The 25,768-nt window shown below is 34.6% G+C and overlaps 1 protein-coding gene across 2 annotated transcripts in view; it reads left to right on the top strand.

The window, feature by feature from the left end:
• The window catches only part of LOC106058783 (uncharacterized), a 44,434-nt gene extending 26,834 nt beyond the window's left edge, over positions 1-17,600 (top strand). Inside the window, exons 3-6 of one of the 2 annotated variants that reach the window (XM_056041612.1) lie at positions 3,100-3,259; positions 3,948-4,036; positions 6,508-6,657; positions 15,732-17,600. In XM_056041612.1, coding sequence (XP_055897587.1) covers positions 3,100-3,259; positions 3,948-4,036; positions 6,508-6,657; positions 15,732-16,040 — 708 coding nt within the window. In that variant the 3' untranslated portion in view covers positions 16,041-17,600. The remainder of the gene's footprint in view (positions 1-3,099; positions 3,260-3,947; positions 4,037-6,507; positions 6,658-15,731) is intronic. The other variant, XM_056041613.1, reaches the window with a different exon arrangement.
• Positions 17,601-25,768: the final 8,168 nt, after the last annotated feature.

Raw genomic sequence — 25,768 nt, forward strand, 5'->3', positions numbered from 1 at the left:
GGGTCTACGAAAGTGAAAAAACAAATTGGGGGTCCATGAGATGTCCAAGGGGGTATATGATAATAGATTTCATATAAGCAGGTAGTGACTTTAATTTTTACATCCCATTAATGTAATTCTTCACACTATATATAATTTGTAACTTAGTTAATATTTAAATATTTATCCTGCTATTCAAACGAAAAATTGTTGTATTTAATTTCAATACTTATTAAAATAACTTAATTTTGTCTTCATGCAAATAATGTTTAACAAAAAGAAATGTAGACTGTCTAGCGTTGACTATATAAAATTGTTCATTCTTTCATTGTCAACCAAGCTGTTACTGATTGCCTTTTTTATGACGATATGAAACTAATTACGCTTGAGGTTCATCTGCGACAATGTCAGCCTGATAAAAAGATATAGATTTGAAAAACTTTTGAACATTCAAAGATAAAGTTCAGAATAGACCCACAAAATCTCTATTCAACATCATGTAGAGAAGATGGTGGTTTATGAGTCTTACAATATCTGTTCACTTATAGCAAAATAAGGGTGTGGTGGTAGTGGTTAAGCGCTTGGCTTCCGTAATTGGGGTCCTGGGTTCGAATCTCTGTGAATTTTGAATTTCAGGATTTTCAGGGCTCCCCTGAGACCACCCATCTCTAATAGTACCTGAATTATGTTAGTAAAAGTAATGGCGGTTGGTCGTTGTTCTGCCAACATGACACCCTGCCAAAGAAACAGATGACCATAAAACCATCACAATGTCTGAAAGGGGAAATTTACTTATTTATGGCAAAATGCGGAAAACACCATAGGTAAAACATTGATTTTTACCAGCCGTTGTAGTTTTAAAACCTGTTTTACACAAACCCACATCCGATATTATTAAAAGAATTTCTTTAAACAACAATACAGTTCAAGGTTGCTTCGGTGGCATGAGTTATAAAATTATGAGCTTCATATGTAATTCTTTGCAAACGACATATATAAGTTTGGGCTTACTGGTTTAGGCGACAGTCACTCGCATTCGCTCCTTCTCCCGATAGTGATAACATCTTCGCGTGGACTCAATATTTGAGCAACTCGTGAAACGTCAACAAATACACGAGAAACTGCTCTTTGCGAAAACTCTTACAATGATACTTAAGGCCATTGTGTTTGGAGATTCCAGCAATACATATTGCTATTTTAATTGGTTTTGAATTTTATCAATAAAAAAGAGAGATCTCTAAAATCTTTAATATGTAGCTTTAAATTACTTTTTTCACTTTTCAACTCTCTACAGATAGAAATTAGGAGGCGTTTTGCCTAAGCGGTAAGTGCTATATTCTGAACCGGGGGTCCCGAGTTTGAATCCTGTTGAAGACTTGGATTTTTAATTTCGGGATCTTTTGGGCGCCTCTGAGGCCACCCAGCTCTAATGGGTACCTGACATTAGTTGGGGAAAGTAAAGGCTGTTGGTCGTTGTGCTGGCCACATGACACCCTCGATAATCGTCGGCCACAGAATCAGATGACCTTAACATCATCAACCCTATAGACCACAAGGTCTGAGAGGGGAACTTTACTTTACTTTTTGTACAGATAGAAATTAGTTTTAAAATTGTTGAATTTGCAAAATTTGAAAGTTAAGCAGGGGGATCTACCGAAAACCAGAAAACATGGCAAGGGGTCTACGAGACAAAAAAGTTTGGGAACCACTGGTCTAGATATATTACAAATTTAATGGCATGACTGATTCCAATTAATTGATACAGTTACACTATGTATAAGCTTTGTTGTTTTTAAAAGTAGTTTTTCTATTTTTAGGTTTTCTTGTTTCAAATTATGATAACCATAAAAGTATTCATAACATTTTATCACAAATCATTCTAGACATTTTACTTTGTCTTTGTCGTAACAAATTTGATATAGTACCATTTCCTGATCTTTGTAGAAGTCATTCTTAAAATGTAAAATAACCCGGTTTTGAGTTTATAAACATAGAAAAAAAAAACATACGTAAAAAAAAAAAAAGACAAAACCTCTTTTATACAATTTAAAGAGCGATTAATTTTCATCTCGAGACAAAAACAAATATTTGTTAAGCGAATGTACAAACGTACCAAACTTTATAATATTCTAATGATTGCCATTTACATCTAGACTTAGGAGACGATGCGCAAAATGTTCTTGAAAATACCCAATGACGTCTAGTCTGTTAGTTTCTCGTTCTCTAGCCAAATTTAATTTTTTTTTTACTTTGAAAAATTAAAACGATCAAGCTAGAGTTTTTGTACTGTGGCCAACGGGCTATTCACCATCCTCTCAGCTATCTCTATATATAATTCTCTTCGTGGTCCAACCATGTGGGACACCACGTTGAAAAAAGTCACGGAAAGATAACTTTTTTTTATTACTAGTCGGACAAAGTTACCCCACGTAACTTTCGCTGTGACAGAGAGCGAGGCTCAGAAAAAAAAGAGAGGGGAGGGGGCGTATGCCAAACCGCGGGTCGGCTCGTATACATTATCTGCTATATATGTAGGAATGGTTACGAATGAAGCAGGTATTGTAGTAAAATAATGTGAAAATTTGATTTAAAACTTGTTGAATTTGTATTTCAATTTATTAACTGAATATTATAAATGTTTTTTTTTATATCAGCAGTTAGTTAATGTGGTGTTAATGCTTACCCCCCCCCCCCCTAACTCTTTCTTACCCCTAGGGGTTCCCCTACTCTCTTTGGGAAACACTGGACTAAAAGGCAATGCTTATGCCTAGTATTGATATGATTTATCCCGCATGGGGAATGACATCATTCCAAAGGCTTTTCTGAGAGCTTATAGGTAACTTTAACAGAAGTGCTCCCAGTAAAGATATTCTAATAAATCTAAGGCGTCTCATTTTTTAAAAAATCAATTGAGCGTCTGGCTAAGTGATATAGACCAATCGATTAAAATAAGGGAGCTTGAGTTTGAATCTACAACAGTGTGTGTGTGTGTGTGGGGGGATTTTGTATTAGCTGAGAGTGTAAAAAAATCAGCACGAAAAGGGTTCTGCCAGTTCCCCCTGGCCCACAAGTTTACTGCAATGATAATGAAGTTTTGTTTTCTTTTTATTCCAATGGCAGATGTTAAAATTTGCGAAGGAGGAGGATATTTGTTCAGCTCTACAAAATGCTACCATTTATTTGGTCGGGGACTCCTTCATGAGACACTTGTGTATATCTGTTTTAAATTTAATCTATCAGAACGAAACAGATAAAGTCTACAGAGAGAATGCCGGGGAAGGTAAGTTGCACTCTCAATAGAAAAAAAAAGGTTTTACAAAACTTATATCAACTCTCTCTGTCTGTCTGTCAGTTTGTCTGTCTGGTACACTTTTCGTACAAGTAATTTCTCCCACACCTATTGTCGAATCAAGTTGAAACTTTACACAAAAGTTTATAGTACTTAAGAAAAAATGAATCAATAAAAAAATTAAGTTATATTTTTTAAATATCGAACAATGGAAATAAATGTTACTTATTGAGAAATGTGGCTGTATATATATTTATTCCCCATATGACGTTTTCTACACGTTGTTTCTCCCACTGTCTATAATTGGATCAAGTTGAAATTTCGCTTAATTATTTATTTATTTAAAGAATGTACTATTAACAATGAAATGCTAAGAATGTACTATTAACAATGAAATGCTAAGTCTGTACTATTAACAATGAAATGCTAAGAATGTACTATTAACAATGAAATGCTAAGTCTGTACTATTAACAATGAAATGCTAAGAATGTACTATTAACAATGAATTGCTAAGAATGTACTATTAACAATGAAATGCTAAGTCTGTACTATTAACAAAGAAATGCTAAGAATGTACTATTAACAATGAAATGTTAAGTCTGTACTATTAACAAAGAAATGCTAAGAATGTACTATTAACAATGAACTGCTAAGTCTGTAATGTTTTTTTTCCCACAGCTGAGAAAAAAAAATGTGACATCCACTACAGATTTGTGGCAGAGTGTAGTGGCTATCTGCACAGTGACCTACTCACATGTGGAAACACTGTACGTAGAGTTTTTTTTTTGTTTGTTGTTGATTTGTTTACAACAGCAGTATAATAGGCACAGGTAAAGGTTTAGACCAATAGTTCATTTCCACGTAAAGGTCCGACGTCTAAACTGCCCACAGGCTGCGATGTCACAGGTCAGTAAAGCCGCAGAGACTTGGAACCTCGGATTCATTGGAATTTTTAAAACAATACCTCTATTCAAGTCACAACTTCGTGGAGGCTAGAACCTGGACACGGATCTCAAAAAACGGCTCTAACGATTTTCCTAGAAATATAACAAGTGATGTATATCGCTGAGAAAAGAATGACTAGCTCGTTGGCCACAAGGAGAAAACTCTAGTTTGACCGTTTTAATTTTTCAAAGTAAAAAAAATTATTAAATTTGGCTACAAAACTTGGTCTAGATCTACATCCAACATCCGTTTTGAAAGGACTATCGAGGTCGAGAATTTTTAAATATAGGCCTTAGGCATTATTGGCATTATTGATTCAAGAAATTAATAAATAGATTTTCCTGAGGAGGGGGGGGGGACGATGTAAAAAAAATTTCCATTTTTTAAAATCATTATTTATTAAGAGAAAAACATCGCTCTGTAAGTTGTATAAAGTAGGTATTTTCTTATTTAAAAGTATTTTAAAATGTTTTTCTTGTTTATACGCTTATTTTGCTGTGACGCGACAAATGACTGGCGTGTCGGAAATTTCCAAGGTCCTAGGTCGACATGGATTGCGCACCTCTAAGCTGACAATGCTGAACCCAAAAAGTGGTGCGCATGTTTGCTCGTGCCGTTATACTCATAGGTGTGTTTGGATGCGCATAGGATTATTGGAATGGAGAAATAGAAGAACTTAATTTACTCGAAATTTCTAAGGCGTTATTTTACTTCTCATTAAAAACTGGACATTTTTAATGACACCATGAATTCGGAAATGCGTTTAAAAAAAAACACGAACAAATATGTGCTGAATGATGAAGTTGTACAACTAAAGAAATAAAAGTGTACATGCCATTCAATGTTTACATCAACTATGGGCTTAAAGCCTAGTCAGCATGACTACAGGATATTTTAAAAAGTACTAGTACAAAATAGAATCAGATTATGTTTAGATTGAGAACTAAAAATAAATCTTTTTCTTTAAAGTAAATTAATTTTTTTTAAAGTTTCATCCTGGTAAAAGTCTTATGTCTGGTAAAAGACTTCTATGTCTGTAAAAGGTTATGATTAAAACTAGACCTAAACTAGAACTATTTAATAACTTTAGCATAGATTCCAAGAGTGAATGTGATATCCAGGTCTCTATGTTGGCCTATGACTAGTATTACTATGTTTGCCAACTACGCTTTTATCACACACGCAGATATTTTGACTTAACCTTTGTTTAAATAACGTGATCGGAATAAAAACAAACAATATGTCCGCATTTCTTGTTTGGCATAGAGTAAAAGTAATGTTTGCTTTAGGCAAGCTTTCATTGGTCTGTCCCTTACCACAGATCTACACTCACATATCAAATAATAGTTGAGTTTCGCTGGGATATCTCTCAAGTAAACATTTCTACAGAGATTTTCTTTGTCATATAGCCACTGGTCCACTTCTGGTTTTTAAGTTAAAAGATTTTAAATTATCATCTTATTCTTCTTATTTAACTTTTAATTCATTCAGGGTAAAGCATAGAGGAAACGAAACTCCAGCCCACCTCTCGGTAGCATTAAATTAAAAATCAATTATTGCTTGTATTTTTAAATGTTGATCTCAATACTAAATGTTGATAATGTGCAGTCCAATCAGCCAATGAAATCATTGTTTTTACCTTCAAGTAATGATGGGGCAACGAAAAAAAAAAGACTAGTAAGATTATAAAATATTTCACTCTTTCGGAACTAACAATGGATTCCAACAGTCTAACATTCAAGATGAATATTAAATAGATCCTATCAGACACTCTATGGACAGACTAGTGCAAATAGGAACTTTTTAATATATTGCTTTCTAGAAGCTTCATGTTTCCTGTTTCTAAACAAAAGATTGGAGAAAGAAGGGGAGATAATTCGTTTCCTTAAGACTTTCATTCTCGAATGGTTTAAAAAAATATAGTGAGAGGAGAAGAGTTAGTTGAGGGGTCGACAAGTCGTCAGTTCAATCAATAAGTTTGACGTTTCATGTCAAGTCTAATTTTGTTTTGTTTTTTGAACTTCTATTATAAAGCCTATTATTTCTAGATATATTGTGTGTGTTCAATCTTTTAATGATTTCTACTTGAGAATTAAAATTAGTTTAATTGGTAAAGAGGAAATCCATTTTTTTCTTCTTCATAAATACTGAAACCTGAAGCATTGTGTGATATAATTTCTGAAAATACAAACCACTCAACTTCATTTTATCATTCACCTACACACGTTCAGATAACGTTTTATTTTAAGACTATAGCCTTTGTTGACATGTTCTCACTCTGTATTGCCACAAGACCAGAATTCACTGCCAAGAGTTATGGCGAGCTGACATGGTCAACGACGTGGTCAAACTGTTTCGGCAACTCCGGGGACAAAATAACTCCTGGTTTATCTTTGGAATAGGAGCACATGACAGCTTTAATACAGACTACGTCCAGAAGAAGGTAACCCATCAAGAATACCAATAAGAATAAAAAAAAAAACAAGATTACAAAGAGATTTTGTGTTGTCACACAAACTCAGAGGCGGCCCCCGTCGTAGTCGGATCCCTGTCGGATCCACCTATTCGCAAGGAATAGTCAAGACGTGATTTTGTTTTGATTGTCAAAAGTAATAATGTTTCAAAGATTCATTTGGCGTTGTAAATTTTTTTTTCTGTAAAATGTTTTACATGTTTTGAATGTTCTTTTAAAGTTAAAAATAATTTACTTCCTTATCCAAATCTCCCGCAGGACGACGGGGGATGGTAGCGAGCAGGGTATGAAACCGGGACCGTCGAGATAATCATTTCAATGCGCTAACTGCACGACCAGGCATTGCTGTTAACTAAATAACAAACTAATAGATTATTATTGATAAAGAGATATATTACACATTCCGGCATGACAACTGCCGGATATGTACAATATGTCAGACTAGCGATTTTGGTATTGATTTGTAATTGAGAAAAAAAAAAAGAAGAAAAGAACAAGGCATCGAGCTTGTACTTCGGTAATGTCTGCTTGATGTTCCAGCACAGTTACCAACAGAGCTATTGGCATTTTCATTTAAATGGAACTAAAAAAAGGATGTAGATCTACCTAAATTAAACTTCTGATTTAGCACACTTAAGAGCTATATCTACTAGATCTAGATCTATAATATAGATTTGGAATAATGTAGATGTAATTTAGGTAAGATTTATGTAAAAAAAGGCTAGATAATCCAGTGGCGTAACTAAGGGGGGGGGGGATGGGGGGGGGGGAATTTTAAAATCCCCCCGGGCCCCCTAGGAGGGGGGGGCCCCAAAATGGGTGTCCGAAATTTATTGTAAATACGTAAATTAATATATTTGATTGACAAATAGTGTCAACGGGTGTCTTTTTTTTTTTCAACATTTATGGATTAAATTTATCACAAAGACTAAACCTAGATCTAGGTCTATCAGTACGTTGACTGTGTTGACATTTTAAAAATATTTTTTCCCACAGAGATCAAAGTTTTTTTTTAAAGTTAGTTTTCCATTTTTAACTTTGTTGCCACGAATAAAACTGCATGATATACAGCGAATTCCAGGTATCTTGTTAGCTTTACTAATAATAGATCTAAATGGCGAGTATTTTATGGCTACACTAATTAAACTGGAATCAAAATTTACAGAATCGAGTATAACAGATCCAAAAGTTATTCTTAATAATACTAGAATAGTCCATTATTCGGGTTTGGCATCTATAATTTCAGAATTAAACTTCACATTCGAGTTATTACCCCTCTATTCATCTTTCCTCAATCCAATGGAAACTCTATTTTTATTTCCATCTAATCCTTTTGCTTTCGCACAAAACACAAACAACAAACAATGACGTAATATCATATAATATTAGCACATCATTCCTTTTGAAGTTATTATCACACCCTTCCTTTTAAAGTTCTTAAAAGTGATATCTACTAGCAGGGCCGCCCTATCATTTGCGGGGCCCTATGCGAAACGGATCGCGCGGGGCCTAGTCTGGGTAGGGATGAGCATAATGTCAACATTTTTTTTTTTTAATTAGAAAATAGGCCTACTTTCGTCTTTGCAATAAATTTTTATCAAATGAAAGCTCGCAATGCCACTTTTTATTTATAGGCACCCCAAAATTTCAATTTCGTCTATTCTTCAGGAGATTTGAATAAATTCAAAAAAAGTTCAGGTCTTTATCGTATATTTTGCCTTTTCATGAGATTTCATTGAGGCCCTGGAAAATCAGGAGGTCACGAAAATCCTGTTATTTTATATACGTTATAATGGTTTAATTTAATAATGTACACTTAGAATTAGCGCGGGTCCTATGAAAGCGCGGGGCCCACTGAATGTTTTTTTTTTATGACAACTGCTTTCTGCCATGTTTGACCTAGACGAACTCTCCGACAGAATAATCTTTAGGTAGTCTTGCTTTTGCATTGTATTTCACTTTGCTTTTCATCTGTCGTTCGTTGAGTAATGTCTCTGCATTTTCAGCTACCGATGGTTTCAATAGTTTGGGATCAGTTGGAATGATTCCTTGAGTCTTCTACTCGTCAGCAGTTGTGATGGTGCATACGGCAGTCCGCTTATCGAAGTATTTCTATACTCGAGCATAACGAGATATGGATCTTTCCCACTTCTGTATTCTCTGAATCCTTTTTCTTGCACACAAAACATAAACAACCAACAATGACGTAATACCATATAATATTAGCACAGAATCTTCTTCATGCAGTGGAAAAGTAAGAATTTTTTGCCTATCTTGAATTCTGGTCAAAGCTCTTGCGCCCAATTAATATAGTTCAGAAGAAACTACAAAAGTCTGGACTGCATATACGGGAAGGTGCTAAAGAAATTAGTACCTTTCATGCTTTCTGCAAAATGATGAGAAACTGACAAAAAACCAATCCATCGAAAAAGCAAAAGAAGGTAGTGAATACTATGGATTCCCTGTAATCAAAACAACCAGAAGAAAGAAAAGACATGATGGGAAGTTGAGTTCTAATGTAGGACTATCAATAGAACTGCAATTCAAACGTGTTGCGACAGAAGTGCTGGACAGATTTCATATGGAGATGAAGGGCAGATTACAAAGGCTGGAAAGAAATTGGATACCTTTGGGTTTCTTCTTGAACCAAGACACCTGTTAGATGAAGACCCGCTTATGACAAACTGTGCTACTTTTCCTGTTTGTTTGATGAAATAAATGGCAAATCGCTTTTTTAATGATGTCATTGATGCACGAGCACTTTTTATCAACAAACCAGTACTTCAATCACCAATAGACATATTGAGGAAACAGGCTTCATATGGTAATTACGTGTGCTCAAACTTTGCAACCTCCTCCGAATACTGCTAACTCAGGCCACTTCCATTACGTCATGTGAGAGACCATTCTCATAGCTCAAGTTCATCAAAAGCTATCCCAGGAGCACAATGACACAAGAAAGGCTTATCATGGTTTTAATGTCAGTGAAGCCACAAATACTAGAAAGTATCGATGTAGTTGATGTTATAGATGTCTTTGCTGCACAGAATGCACTACGTGAAGCGATATCAATTTAGATTTGTCACTTTGGCATTATTTAACTAATAAATAAAGGTATTATTCATTAAAAGAGTCTTGATTACTTTTTGTTAAGTTTACTGATATACTGAACCAATTGGATTTGGGGCGTCTATATTTTTTGCGTACATTATCCCATGTTATATGTCGAATGTCAAAATGTAAGGGGCCCCCAAAGAGGTCAATCCCCCCGGGCCCCCAAATCCCTAGTTACGCCCCTGAGATAATCTATTAATAGACTGAATGTAACATTAAATTTAAAAATAGTAGATTGTTTTAGTATTTTATAACATTGCAATATTGATGTAGACATTTGGGAATAAAAATCTACACTTTAAGTCTAGAAATTGAAATTATAGATTTTTATGTAGTCTAAATCATGGCTAGCTGGTCGTGCTGTTTGCGCGCTGGACAATCGTTTGGATTTATCGATGGATTTATCGATGGTCCCCTAGGTTCAAACCCAGCCCACCCCCATCCCCCGTCGTTTTGCGGGAGGTTTGGACTACAAAGTAAACATCTTCAACTCTGAAGGAACATGTAAACATGTAAAACAAAAACATTCTAAACTAGACCTTAAAATTCTAGAATCTACAATGCTTTTAATTAGAATATAAGTATAAATCTAGTTTTAAAAATCTAGCTCTAGTATTAAAACAAATCTTGATCTAGTGTAAAAAATCTAGCTCTAGAGTAAAAATTCTAGATCTAATGTAAAAAAATCTAGGTTAGATCTAAATCTAGCAATTATCTCTTTTTAAAATACGAGTCAGATTACGAGGTTTAAAAAACATTACTATACCGAGTTGTTTTAGCAATTCATTTGAAGAATGTATTCCATATGACGTCAAAGGAAAAAAATCCACTACGTCACACGGCCTAGTTAGACTAAAAAATGTCATCAATACAAGCATGCTTTCGAGGGTCCAAAGACAATTGGCTAGTTAGACTAAGTATGTATGTTAACATATTGTAACATTACCTCCCTGACATTTATGTAATTGTTTTAGAATTAGTGTATTTTTATGAAAAAAACGCTTGCATAATTAATTTTATAAAATCAACGGTTTGCTTTTGGAAAACCAAAAGTAGCCGTTGCACCTAAACTTTTCAAGCTGCATAGCATGGTGAAAAAATATTTTTCATTTCTTTTCTAGTTTTCGAGATCTGAGTGTGAAAGACGGACAGACGGACATTTCGCACAAACCTAATAGCGGCTTTTCTCCTTACGTGGCCGCAAAGAATGCTTAAAAAAAAAACAAAGCTTACATAGATAGGAATTGCATACATTATTTTGAATCATAGGCGTTGCTGGAGGGGGCGGTCGGCATTCGACCCTCCCCCTCCGAAATGAAATAAAATGTTTATCGAACGACCCAATTCTCTAAGCACGATTTATCCCCCCTTGGCAAATTACATTTTGTATATACAACACAGTGTATCATGTGACGTCATCGACGATGAATAATCGTGCTAAGATTTAACTTGATCAGACAATGGGAAGTGAGAGAAAAGGTTCCTGGTCATTTCAACACCGGTTACTTCATCTACGGTCATTTCATTCTATAGTCATTTTAGCCTCTAATCCATAAAATAATAAGGTTTGTCTTCGAGTCCGAAAATTAGTGAGGAATGCAGTATTTCCCGTGGGTGCGCAGCCCCAACTGTGACCTACATATTTTGACAGGGCAAGCATAACAATCCATAAAATAATATATGTAAAAAAGTATGAAAAAAGAAATTAATAATATTTCTAATAGTTATTTTAATTTACATGACAAAAAGATTGATATAGATAAGAATAGAATAGAATGTCATTACAAATATAAAAATGAAACATCTATAGATATAGAGCTTAAGTAAAAAAGATGTTTTTGCATGTTAATTGAAATCAATAAGATAGGCTTTTGATAGTAGGTACAGAAGACGATCCATTGATTCGTAATTGTTGTAAATCGTTTGTGCTTTCTTGGCCAGTGGGGACTTTCTTGAAGTCAGCGTTTACTAGAATAAATAAAAAATTATATCAGGGTTTGAAATGGCATGCTAATATTCAAGAAAAAACGATTGACAAATAAAGTTAAAGTGAAAAATGGCCTTTAGGAGACACTAGCGGATCCAGAACTTTGGAGGGGGGGGGGCGATTTTTTTTCCAAACCCTAACCCTGACGCCCAGTAAACCCTAACCCTATGCATAAACGTGCGCACAGCACTCACACACATACACACATATATATAAGTATATATATGAATTATATTATATAAAGCAGAATGTTTGGCGTATGTATGTATATATGTATGTATGTATGTATGTATGTATGTATGTATGTATGTATGTATGTATGTATTTATGTATGTCCCCGTATAGAAATAAAAACCGCTTGACCAATCTTGATAAAACTTGGCAGAAATGTTCCTTGGGTAGCAACTTAGATAGTAGTGTATGTATTGTGGCCCTAAAACAAACTTAAGACCCTCAAAAAAAAAAAAAAGACCAACTCTATTACAGCTATAGTATTTTATGGATCTAGGCCATGTTTACAATGTTGACATGGGAAAAGATCGAAAGGATTTAAATCTAGATCTAATTTTAAGAACTAAACTTTGCACTTATAGTTTTTTTTTGACACATGAAAATACAAAATATAGTTTATAGATTTCATTATTTAATAAAATTAACCTTCAAATTAGTGTTTTAAAAGCATTTTTACATTAATTCGTTATTTATATCTGCGAATTTAGATATCACGATACACATTCTTTCATTAGGAATTACCAAATGGTTACACATTAACACATCTCTCTACTGAGTCTATTTCTAGGTCTAAAACTCTTATTGAACTCTAAGATGATAAAACTTCTTTTCGCAAAGATAGTTTTATGCTTTAACACATGGACATACTAATTATAGTCCATTCATTTCCTATTTTAATCAAATTAACATTCAAATTTGTTTTTCTAAATACATTTTCTAATACATTCGTTCGCTGTTCGCTAAAGCTGCGTAGCCGTGTTGAGATAGGCCTATATTCATTCATGAAAAAAGGTCACGCATGCGCAGAGCAAAGCCTTGACGCAGCACAGAATAAACTCTATAAAAGCCAATTTTTAACTCTAGATTAGTCTAGATCTAGATCTATGTCTACCTCAAGATCTACTTTATACTTTAACACATGAACATACAAAATTAAGTCGATTCATTTCAAATTTTAATCAAATATATGTAGGCATACAAGCAAATGTTTTAATTTGAAAAAAAATGGATATAAGTAGATTAGCAATTTTGATTTGATGGCTTCATTCATACTATTTTTACATTTACACATTCGCTTTATTTATTACATTATTATTTCGTTTAAATGTTTTAAAAACACTCTCAGTGACTATATCGACAGTAATACGCAAATAAAGGCCCGAGGGTCGCGGGTAAAATATGTCTAGTATTTATATATATATAAAGCAGTGTTTCTCAACTTTGTGCGAAGAAAAAAAAACAGTCATGTTGAGCCCTTTCTCTTGATAGCTTTAGGGTCTGGGGGAGCGCTGTAAGCCTCCTCGGTGGAGTTCGGGGCGAAGCCCCGACGCCAAAAGCGTTTTTTTTTCTGCATTCGCCACTGTAGAAACGCATTCTCCTGACATTTGCAGCTCATTATCTATCAGTGGGGTTCGGGGCAGTGCCCCGACGCAAAAAGCGTTTTTTTTTCACATTCTTCACAGCAGAAACGCATTCTCCTGACATGTACAGTTCATTATTCATCCTTTAAAAAAATGACATTTTCAATAATGTTTTACTTAAAAAAAATATTCTAATATGAATTAGATAGGCCCTTACTACATTGCAAATAAAACGATTTGAAGATACCCCACATATTTAGATTAAGGCATTAAAGATCGCTGTCGAAAAAAAAAATATTTGAAAAATATTTTTTTTTTAAAAAGCTATTCTGTAAGTGATACATTTTGTTTAATAGGCATGATTGTAACTTTTTTTTGTTACATAATTATAACAAAAAGAGAGAGGAGAAATTAAGATGACCAATTAGATTCTACTCTAAATTTGTTTGCATTTTTAGGATTGAAGCACAACTTATGAGCTATAGTCCCAAATTTATTTAACTAGAAAATAGCAGATTGAGTAAAGGTTGGGAAAAGGCGACTAGGAAAAGAATATTTGGTTTCAGAACTCATCTCAATCGTTACTCTTCTACTGAAAAATTTCGTATGTATTCTAAATTTTCCAAAGCAAAGTCTTACTTTAAAAAATTCTGTGATCTCTACAAATAAATTGGACCGCCCCCCCCCCCACTCATAAGTTTATGCCATCGCCCCCTCCCGACCCCACCAAATCGGGCAACATACTAGTGGGGGGGGGTGAAATAACCTAAAAATAGGTTGAAATATAAATAATTAGTATATATTATTAAATAAGTAATAAATTCGTATACAAAATTGTTTGAATTCTATACTAGAATTCGTCCGCTCCCCCCTTTCGGTGGGGGGGGGGTCGCCCCTACTGCCCCACACCCTGGATCCGCCAGTGTTAGGAGATAAGTTATCAGCGGCAAGACCATAAATATTTCAATCTATATCATGTCTCATCTATGAAAAGATTTCTTCTACTTCCACCACTCCTTGGCCTTTGATGATAAATTATGAACGCATATCGGCATGATTATAATTATTCTCATCGTACTTGTATCTCTCAAAAATTTTTCCCAACTTCCACCACACCTTGGCCTTTGACCATTACATCACGCAATATGCGCAGGATAATATTGACATCCCTACAACAAACAGAAACAATATAACAAAATACAAACTCCGCATTACAATATATCTACTTATTGAAATATATTCTCAACAAGTCTGAAGAGAGTAGGGAAACACTATAAACACCATAATAACATGTCCAAAATATCAAAAAGTTTTCTAAATAAACATATTTATATATTAGATGAAATGAATGCTTCAAGTCAAAGCCATAACAACACAAATACACAGTGACTAAGAAAAAAAAATAATTGGGGCTTGAAATGACGGGTGATGAAGTGATCGGGAATGAAGTGACCGGGGATGAAATGACCGGTCAGCGGAGAAATAACGTGTACAAGATTCCACGCAGAAAGAGTGAGCTGATAAAAGCTTTGTACAAATTATTCTACAACGTAGCAACAGTTAAATATCTAAACCTAATTACAACATTTGACACACGATTTTTTTAGATTCAGTTTTTTTCTTTCTTTTTTTAAATTTATTAAGGCACAATATTGGTTTGGATTATTTCTTATTTGTTATTGATTTTTTAGTTTTCGGTTTGAATTCAAAGAGAGTTTGTTTAGATAAATGATTAAGTTTTCTTTGTATATACAAATATTCCTTGGCTATTTAGTTATTTATTTTAGGTTTTTAAACATTAAAATGTAAAGAATTCCACTAAATGTATAGCTATATAGAAACAAACAAATGTGCTACATAGCATGTGAAGTACAGCACGTTTCACACTAACAATTATATTCCTAGCGGTCATTCAATTTGTTAATTCTTAGACTAACTTTATTTCCTACTCATTTAAGGGGGAAAAACAATGGAGGTATGAAGCTGAATTCGTGTTTCATATTCTAGGACAAATTTTACAAGTGTTATTATTTCCCTTATGTCTTTAAAGCATGAACGGGTTGCTTGAATCAGCCTGAAATGCCAATGACTAAATAGAATTTAGTTTTTAATTAATATGCATGACTAGATTGACGCTTAGGATTTAAATATCTTTTTTTTTAAGGAACGTTTGTAACTTAAAAAAAAATAATTATAAAATGTAATTGTCTTTCTCTTGTAATGAGACTCAGAGTCAGAGGAGTAGATAATAAATAGTATTTCTCTTATGCGCTAAATGTATATACGTAGTTATATTAAATTTAAGGTAAGTGGAAATATAGTTATTAATTAACTTCTTCTTTTCATTTTAGATGATCGATCCACTGCTCGCCGAGTTGGCTCAATCTGATTGGCCAAAACTGGTATGGTACGAGCCTCATTCTGACGGACTGATGAAGTCGCCAAACGTACCCGCCCAGCTGGGTCCCAATCGCATCATTTATAATAACAAGGTCAAGGACTATATGGACCAACACAACGTGTCCGTCTTGCGATTTTTTAACCTGACACGTCCAGTGGTCAGTTATGACGGATCCCATTACGGCAAAGGCGTGAACGACGTCAAACTACAGATTATATTAAATTATTTATTGGAAGAAAGAAGCAGGGCCAGCCATTAATAGAATTGCATTAGTTATATGTTCTATGTTCTAGATGCTTTTGAAAGTGTGTGAGTTGATGTGCTTGGGAATGTCTGACATGGTGCCAACTTTTAGTTGGGTCTTCTTGCCAATCCTCGTGGTGCGTTCATTGTTCATGGAGTGGAGAAATGGAAAAAAAAAAGATGAAGGGGGAAAAGACCAAGTCGAGACTTTTTATAATGAACTTATTTATTGTATTTATTACTAGCATTGTGTGAACATTTTTGTTTCAATTGAAGATGTTGTGGTATTTATGTGTCTACCGAAAAGAAACAGAGAGATTAAGAGAGAGGGAGAGAGGGAGAGAGTGATATATATATATATAGAGAGAGAGAAAGAGTGAGAGAGAGCGGAAGAAAAAGACGGCTAATGAGAGGGAGGAAAGTGAAAGAAAGAGAGAGAAAAAAATGCGATTGAGAAGAGAGAAGGTGAACGAGAGAGAGAGAGAGAGAGTGAAAGTGATTGGAAAGAAGTCTTAAAGTTATACAAAAAAAAAAACAAAAAAAAAAACAACTAAAACAGTAGTATCATTTAAAAAAAAACAATCAGTCATTCTGTTGTAACATCTGAAGTGTGATTTGTTCAAGATGTTAACGATTTGCAATCAAGAGAGAGCCAAATAAGACAGAGTCTCTAGTCTAAGAGATGCCGCCTTAGGCCTAGTTGTAAAGCATTGCTGTCTTTAAGACCATTGATTTGGCCCGATCGTTACAAAATATTTATTTAATCTTTTGACAAGAAAGCTCAGAACGAGTGCAGATGTTCTTTCCCTGCAGGGTTTGTAATGGCTTTTGTTATAGTCTATTTACTTGACTAAATCAATACTGACACAGAAGCTGTCCACCTTTAAGAGCGTAATGTCACTGCTTAGTGCCTATACTATTATGTTAACAAGAAAGACTGCTATTAACAGTTTTCTAAAAAATTCTGATTATTTTAATCTAGATCTCAGCATTAGCCTTTGAGTACTAGGTCAAATTAGGTCAAAGTCAATCAATACTGATCAATATACAATTCAAACAGTAGTTAAAATACACACAATGCTCTCTCTACTCCTGCTCAAAGCACCATCACCTTTCCAAAAGCTCTACTTGTTGCTAGTCTTGGATGACTTGAAGAAAACGACACGTGATCAATATTTTATTTAGCAAAAGCTACAAGTGAGGGATTTCTAAATCGATTCTTTGCTGAATTAAAGGTTGTTTCAACATATCTTCATTGAAAATATTTTTTTACAATAGAAACAAAGTACATCTTGATAACCTAATTAGGCGTTTTCCTACAAATGAGAAATTGTGATAGCTTTGATTTTTTCCCATTGATTCTTCATTTCCGGACGAAACTATTTGCTTTTCTATGTTTGTTTAAGCCACTCAATAATTCAACCCAAGTACGAGTAGATTTGATCAATGGTTCCTAAGAAACGTATACAATCTATTTTGAATGTTAGCGTAGGCTTACACCATTGTTTCTCAAACTTCTTCCTGTGATGACTCCCTTAAAAATAAATTGGTTCGTTACCGCTCCTTTAAGCAGTTAGATGGTCTGTAGTTAAAAAAAACGAGGTTCGGAAGTCGGGAGCTTTTAAAATGTAATGAAAATCAAAAGATGAAATAAACTAATTATAACTCGATTTTTCCTTTTTTCTCTGCATATTGTCAATGTTCACGATATGTAGAACTGTGATATCAATATAAGAAATATAAGTAATAAAAAACAAGGTTACAAAGAAAATTTGTGTGGAAACACAAACTCAAAAAAGGCCCCCGAAGTTGTCCACCCAGGCAGGCTTCAATATCTTCAGAAAGAGCATCCGAATGAAATTATATCAAAGACAAATGAGAAATAAGAATGGAGAAAGAAGGTTGACAGATCTTGTGTAGTGTCCCAACGGTCCAGCAGATCAAAGGATAGGTGCAAGCGAATGCAAAGTTAGATGTGAACCTGGCCTAACTAGTTCCCTTTTCAGACCTTGTGGTCTATAGGACAGATGATGTAAGGTTCATCTGTTTTTGCGGCCTGTGGTTAACGAGGGTGTCATGTAGCCAGCACAACGACCAACTACCTTTACATTTCCTCAGCTAATGTCATGTACCCATTAGAGCTGGGTGGACTCAGAGGCGCCCAAGGATTCCGAAGTTGAAAATCCCAGTCTTCACCAGAATTCGAACCCGGGACCCCCGGTTCGGAAGCCAAGCGCTTTACCGCTCAGCTACCGCGCCTCCCCTGGTCTAACTGAAGTCTTATAATTGATGTAATTGTTTTGAAAAGATGAATCTCTTATTAGAATCCTCAAAATACGACAAAATAAATATATCTGGGCAACCATAATATTTGTTGAAGAAAATGCCATTTACAAGATTACTATTCGTTTTAAATTAGGTCTAACTTATAATGCATACTAATTAGCTTTTTCTCTTTAAAAAACTGCTTGCATAACTGATTTTAAAAATGAGATTTTTCGCTTTCAGAAAAAAAAAGTAGCCGTTGCATCAGAACTTTGAATGGTCTAAAATATTGTGATGTCGGATTTTCACTATCTTTTCTAGTTTACGAGTTCTAAACGGGTCGGACGGACAGACATTTCACACAAAAACTAATAGCGTCTTTTCACCTTTCGGGAACCGCTCAAAAGAATATTAAGAAAGATGTTGAAATATATAGACACAATAAACATTGTCAAAGACGCCATATTGAAAGATCACTGTTGCCAACTTAATAATACAAATTAGTTACTGCTGTAGGAGAAAGAACTTAAATATATTTGATATTTCTACCTGCTACAAAGTTTGCAACTAATGATCCTTAATCTTTTAAACTAACACATCATCAACACGTCCCATATTTTGTACAACAGAGACTTTAAATCACTAGCTAAATAGAGTTATAGCTGAGAATCTCTGATATATTTAAAATATGTTGATAATACCAATGTATGCAATAAATGTTCGGTAAGGAAAGTCAGTTTAGTATTTTTTATTTTGAACAATAAAAATAAGTTCTTTCTGGACATCACGAACCTACCCTCCCCCCCCCCCACCCCCCAAAAAAATGGGGAAAGATCCTCCAGCGGGTATGCGCCAACTATCGTCCTCCATTACTTTCGTACATTTTAAACTTTGTTTGACCTTATCTCTTCTTACTACTAGAAAAAATGTTTTGTAGACGCCAGGAGTATGAATTTCTGATGTCAAGGATGCAGGAAAAAGTCTGGCGTCTAGACTTCAGCTCGCAACTTGCTGTGGGAGCTTTCGGCATACCTCCTTACTGACTGGGAGTGGAGAGTCTTTTGAATATTAGCTCCAAAACCTCTTCTAGTGTAAGCAAAAAAATTATCTACGAAACACTATTTCACAAAAAAACATTTAAAAAAATCAATATTTAAAATTTGGGTTGCAAACATATTGTAAATATATATGCATAGAAGAGACAGAAAACTATGTTATAACATCACAGTCAAAGGTTTGAGAAGCACTGGGCTAAAGCGGTCAACTGTTCAGCATGATAATTATGATTTGTGAATGACTTTGTAGCCGGGTAATCCCGAGATAAAGCCCTAGGCCAACAAACCCTATCTTCTTCTTCTAGCCAGCTTTTTGCTGCTGAGCTGTCAGCTCTTTTGCAGACTGTGCCAAGGAAAAATAGTGTGCTGTTTTCTTCAGTTGTTCAGCACTGCCGTACAGGGTGCTGGTTATGTTGGGCTGTAGTGGAAGTATGGTCTGCCTAAGCTGGATTAGGAAGGGGCATTCAAAGAATAAATGTAACCTAACACAACTACACCAAGCTGGATTAAACTTTCAACAAACATTCTTATTAGAAAAAGACATTAACCAACCAGTCGATGACCTCTGGAATTTCATTAAAAACCATCTTAAAAGCATTATAGAAAATCATATACCAACTAAATACACATCAAACAAAATAAATAAATGCTGGTTTAATAATAGACTAAAGAAGCTTTGTAAACAGAAGGAAAACCTATATAGAAAATTTAAAGAAACTAATGCAGAAAGAGTTTACAAAAAGTATATAAAAATTAAACACTTAACCCAAAAAGTAAGCAGACAGCTGCAGAGTGAATACATAAACAATGTAATATCTAAAGATAACAACAAAAACCTATGGTCATACATTAAGTCTAAGAAAATGGAAACAACAGGCGTAGCGCCATTAAAAGATGAACATAACATAATACATAATGATAATGAAACTAAAGCAAACATTCTAAACAAATACTTTGCATCAGCATTCTCAGCCCCAGGAGACAAAGACATATTACTGAATTTGAACCAAGTAGACAACATAGAAGATATAGTAGTACAAGAAAATGGAATTCAAAAACTATTAGCCAACACTAAACCAAATAAAGCTTCTGGACCTGATGGTATTCCAGCTAGATTACTCAAAGAACTAAGTAATGAGCTAGCCCCAGTGTTCAAAATACTCTTTCAGGCTTCACTTAACCAGGGCAGAGTACCAAAGGACTGGAAAGAAGCTAATGTCACCCCCCCCTATTTAAAAAAGGAGAAAAATCTGACCCAGGAAACTACAGACCAGTATCACTTACCAGCATCACATGTAAAATCCTAGAACACATAATGTGTAGCAACATCATAAACCACTTAGACAAACATAATGTCTTCACACCATACCAACATGGCTTTAAGAAATATAGATCATGTGAAACACAACTAATAGGACTAATTGATGATTTTTCAAAAGGTTTAGATAATAGTGAACAAATAGATGCTATCTTACTAGATTTTTCTAAGGCTTTTGACACCACCATAGTTTGCTTAAAAAATTAAAATATTTCGGCATTAATGGTCCACTGCATCAGTGGATTAAAGACTTTCTGATAGGGAGAGAACAAACTGTAATAATAAATGGTTCTAAATCAACACCGATAACAGTAAACTCAGGTGTACCTCAAGGAACAGTCTTGGGTCCACTACTATTTTTAATTTACATAAATGATTTACCAAATTGCATTACTTCAGGAACAAAAGTCAGATTATTTGCAGACGATTGCATAATATATAGAACAATAAAAACAACACAAGACACAGATATTTTACAAAGAGAATTAGATGAATTACAGAAATGGGAATCAAATTGGAGCATGTCTTTCCACCCAGAAAAATGTCAATTGTTAAGAGTAACAAAAAAAACTAAAACAAATTAATTCCACTTATCTTATTCATGGCAAACCAGTAACACAGACTAAAAACGCAAAATACTTAGGTGTTATAATAAATGAAAAACTGTCATGGAATCCACATATTGATGAAACTACAAAAAAATCAAACAAAGCATTAGGATTTATTAAAAGAAATTTCTATAAATCAAATAAGAACATAAAACTAAAATGTTATTTAACCTTGGTTAGGCCAATAATAGAATATGCATCCTCTGTTTGGGACCTCTCAACTCAAGAAAACATTAAGAAACTAGAACAGACACAAAATAGAGCAGTGCGATTCATAACAAACGAATATTCACATTTGACTAGAGTAACACCTTTAGTAAAATCACTAAATTTAGAAAGCCTTCAGGACAGAAGGCTCAAAAGTAAAGTAGCAATAATACATAAAACACTGAACCATAATCTTCAAATACAAAAACAAAATTTAATAAAATACTCTGAGAGACACAAAGATAAAGGCACATTCCTCGTCCCATATGCTAGGACAAATTTGTACAAATACTCCTTCTTCCCTAGTGCTATTAGAGCATGGAATGGGTTGCCTGAGCTAGCCAGGAAAACCAGTGACTTGGCAGAATTTAAGTCATTGGTTAATATGCATGACTAAATGCATGACGCGTAGGACGTAATCATCTTCTTTTTTGAAGTAACGTCTGTATTATATAAGATAAGATAAGAGGATATGGTTTACGGTTTCTTATGGTGGGCGCAGTGTCTAGAAAGGGGGAGTTGTATGGGATTTATTTGATTGAGATGGTAATTTAACAGAGGTGTGTGTCCTGTCTTTAGTTGGAAAACCAACCCTATAATAATGAGCATGTAGTTGAGAACAAAATAAAATGGGGACTGGGGCTAAAAGAAGAGAATATTGTTTCTTATCTTCCTTGTCATTTGGAATTTTCATCAACTCGTTCTGTCTATACATATTATTTCTCCCACTTCTTAGTGTATACATGTTATTTCTCCCACTTCTCAGTGTATACATGTTATTTCTCCCACTTCCCACTGTATACATGTTATTTCTCCCACTTCTTAGTGTATACATGTTATTTCTCCCACTTCTCAGTGTATACATGTTATTTCTCCCACTTCCCACTGTATACATGTTATTTCTCCCACTTCTCAGTCTATACATGTTATTTCTCCCACTTCTCAGTCTATACATGTTATTTCTTCCACTTCCCAGTCTATACATGTTATTTCTTCCACTTCCCAGTCTATACATGTTATTTCTCCCACTTCCCAGTCTATACATGTTATTTCTCCCACTTCTTAGTGTATACATGTTATTTCTCCCACTTCTTAGTGTATGCATGTTATTTCTCCCACTTCCCAGTCTATACATGTTATTTCTCCCACTTCCCAGTCTATACATGTTATTTCTTCCACTTCCCACTGTATACATGTTATTTCTCCCACTTCCCACTGTATACATGTTATTTCTCCCACTTCTTAGTGTATACATGTTATTTCTCCCACTTCTTAGTGTATACATGTTATTTCTCCCACTTCTCAGTGTATACATGTTATTTCTCCCACTTCTCAGTGTATACATGTTATTTCTCCCACTTCTCAGTGTATACATGTTATTTCTCCCACTTCTTAGTGTATACATGTTATTTCTCCCACTTCTTAGTGTATACATGTTATTTCTCCCACTTCCCAGTCTATACATGTTATTTCTCCCACTTCCCAGTCTATACATGTTATTTCTCCCACTTCCCACTGTATACATGTTATTTCTCCCACTTCTCAGTCTATACATGTTATTTCTCCCACTTCCCAGTGTATACGTGTTATTTCTCCCACTTCCCAGTCTATACATGTTATTTCTACCACTTCTCAGTGTATAATAATAATAATAATAATAATAATAATAATAATCTTTATTATCCGTAAGGAAATTTGTCTTACAATTTGTGCATTACACCAAACAAAAAACATTATAACTATAAGAAACCAAAGTGTACATTCACACCAGACTCACTCATAATTTACATGTGACTAAGTTTATACCAGATTGTTCTTATTTAATGATTTGATTGCCAGGGGAACAAAAGAGTGTTTGTGTCTCTTTGTCTTTACTATCGGTGTCTTGTATCTCTTTTGTGATGGTAAAATCACAAAATCCTGATACAAAGGGTGATTCTTTATTTCGAGGATCTTGTTAGCTTTTTTTATAGATGTTTGTCTCAAACAACTGCCCAAATGGGGTTTGTTTTTTGCCAATGATTTTGCCAGCAGCATTTAGGATTCTATTAAGTTTATTTTTATTTTTAATGCTCAGATTGCCATACCAGGCAGTGATATTGAAACTTAAAATATTGCAGATGTGAGCGTGATAAAACATAGCCAAGGCCTTTTCGCTAACATTAAACGAGGACAGTTTTCTTAGTAGTCGTAATCTTTGCTGCCCTTTTTTGCTGATATAATCAGTATTTGCAGTAAAATTTAGTTTATTGTCTAGGATAGTACCAAGGTATTTAAAGGTTTGCACAATTTCAATAGTCTCTCCAGCTACAGAAACAATATCATTTTCCTTCTTGTCCCTACGAAAATCGATTATCATTTCTTTGGGTTTTTTTACATTTAATAATAAAAAATTATCTTTACAGTATTCTTCAATGTGTTCTAATTCTTTGAAATACTCATTTACGTCTGAGCTCTCTGAGAGCAGGGCAAGAAGAGCCGCATCATCAGCGAATTTTGTGAAGGAGCAACAAGAACTATCGGATTGAAAATCATTGGTGTACAAAATGAACCACAATGGCGATGTCACAGCCCCCTGGGGCGCCCCTGTGTTAACTATGCGTTCATTAGATATAACATTGTTTACCCTAACCCTCTGAGCTCTCTGGGTCAAAAATTCATTAGCCCATAGTATTATGTATGGACTAATCTGCAACGCTTTCATCTTTTCAATGAGTAAATGAAGTTGTATAGTGTTAAAAGCTGATGAGAAATCCATAAAGAGCAATCTTACATAAGTGTTCGGTAAGTCCAGATGTTTGTAGACACAGTTTAAAATATTTAGGATGGCATCGTCTACACCTTTACCCTTTTGGTAAACAAATTGTAAAGGGTCTAACTTATTACAAAGATAATTCAGAAGAAACATTTTAACCAATAGTTCTAAACATTTAGACACAATGAAAGTAAGTGAAACAGGTCTATAGTCATTCATTTCCTTCGGTTTGGAAACCTTTGGCACAGGTACAATTATAGATGACTTCCACACAGGTGGTATCTCATGGTTTAGTAATGAAGTAGAAAAAATATCTTGGAAAGGTTCAGCTAGTTGTTCAGCACATTCTTTTAAGATTCGCCCTTTTATTCCATCAGGCCCACCAGCTTTCATTGGGTTGACGTTTTTGAAAATGTTACAAACTTGCTCTTTAGTAATCGCTAATTCTAAGCAGTTGTTAACATTGACATCCTCAAGGGCTTTAAGTCTTAGATAATTAAAATCTTTCGTGTCGAAGCGACAATAGAAATCATTTAACTCGTTGGCCAATGTTTTTGCGTCTCTTGTATCAAGATTATTTTTAAATTTGACTTGTGCTCCTGCCATTTTGTTCATGATGCCCCACGCCTGTCTCACGTCACTTGTATTAATTGAGTCTTCCAGCTTGGCCCACTTCCCAGTTTCAGATCAAATTGAAACTTTGCATAATTATTTATTGTCGATGACAAAACATGAATCCATCAAAAAATTTATCAAAATAGTTAATAAATAATGGTAATTAATTAATTTTGTTTGATACAGAAAAGGGAAATAATTCTTATAGTATTGAGAGATATTGACTTTAGATGTGGACTAATTTCCATTAAATTTTTTTTTATTTTAAAAAAATGTATATTTTGCTTGTTTGTCACTTTAGTATTTTCATTTCATCTTAGATTAATAAACAAGTACAGGCTAGTAACCAAAAGTGACATTTATTTTCTAAATGCATTATTCTCGTCAGAATTCTTTCAGCAAATTTCTAATACAGAACCTGATCAGCAACTTCTCACTTTTTCATAATGCAAGCAATGCAACTTTCCTATACATTTAACACTTCTTCAGCTTCTCAATTCTACCTCCAAGAGCTAATCGAAAAAAAAAAAGAAATGGAAAAGTGATTTGAGTGCTGGGCCAGTGGAGTCTGGAAGCGCGTGAGGCACCCTGATCGCACTTCCCCGTGGTGGAGGCTGTCCAGGCCTGAGGAAGCTATTATAGCACAGTGCAGACTCATGATTATGGACACAATTTTGACTCACGGTACCTCCGATGAGGGGAAGAAGAGGAAAACATGTCTCATACTCTGTTTGACTACCCCAGACTTGCTGATCTCCGTCTCGACAGGTCTGTGAAACCAAAAATTCTCGACCTGTATGGTGACATACATACACTACGCAAGACAGCAGGGTTTCTGTCCAGGGATTTCGCAAGAAAGGATTTGAGCCTCTCAAACCCTGACTCAAATGGAGTTTGATGAGGATGATGATGACCTCCAAC

This window comes from Biomphalaria glabrata, chromosome 9 (assembly GCF_947242115.1).
Source record: "Biomphalaria glabrata chromosome 9, xgBioGlab47.1, whole genome shotgun sequence".
Classification (NCBI taxonomy): Eukaryota; Metazoa; Mollusca; class Gastropoda; family Planorbidae; genus Biomphalaria; species Biomphalaria glabrata.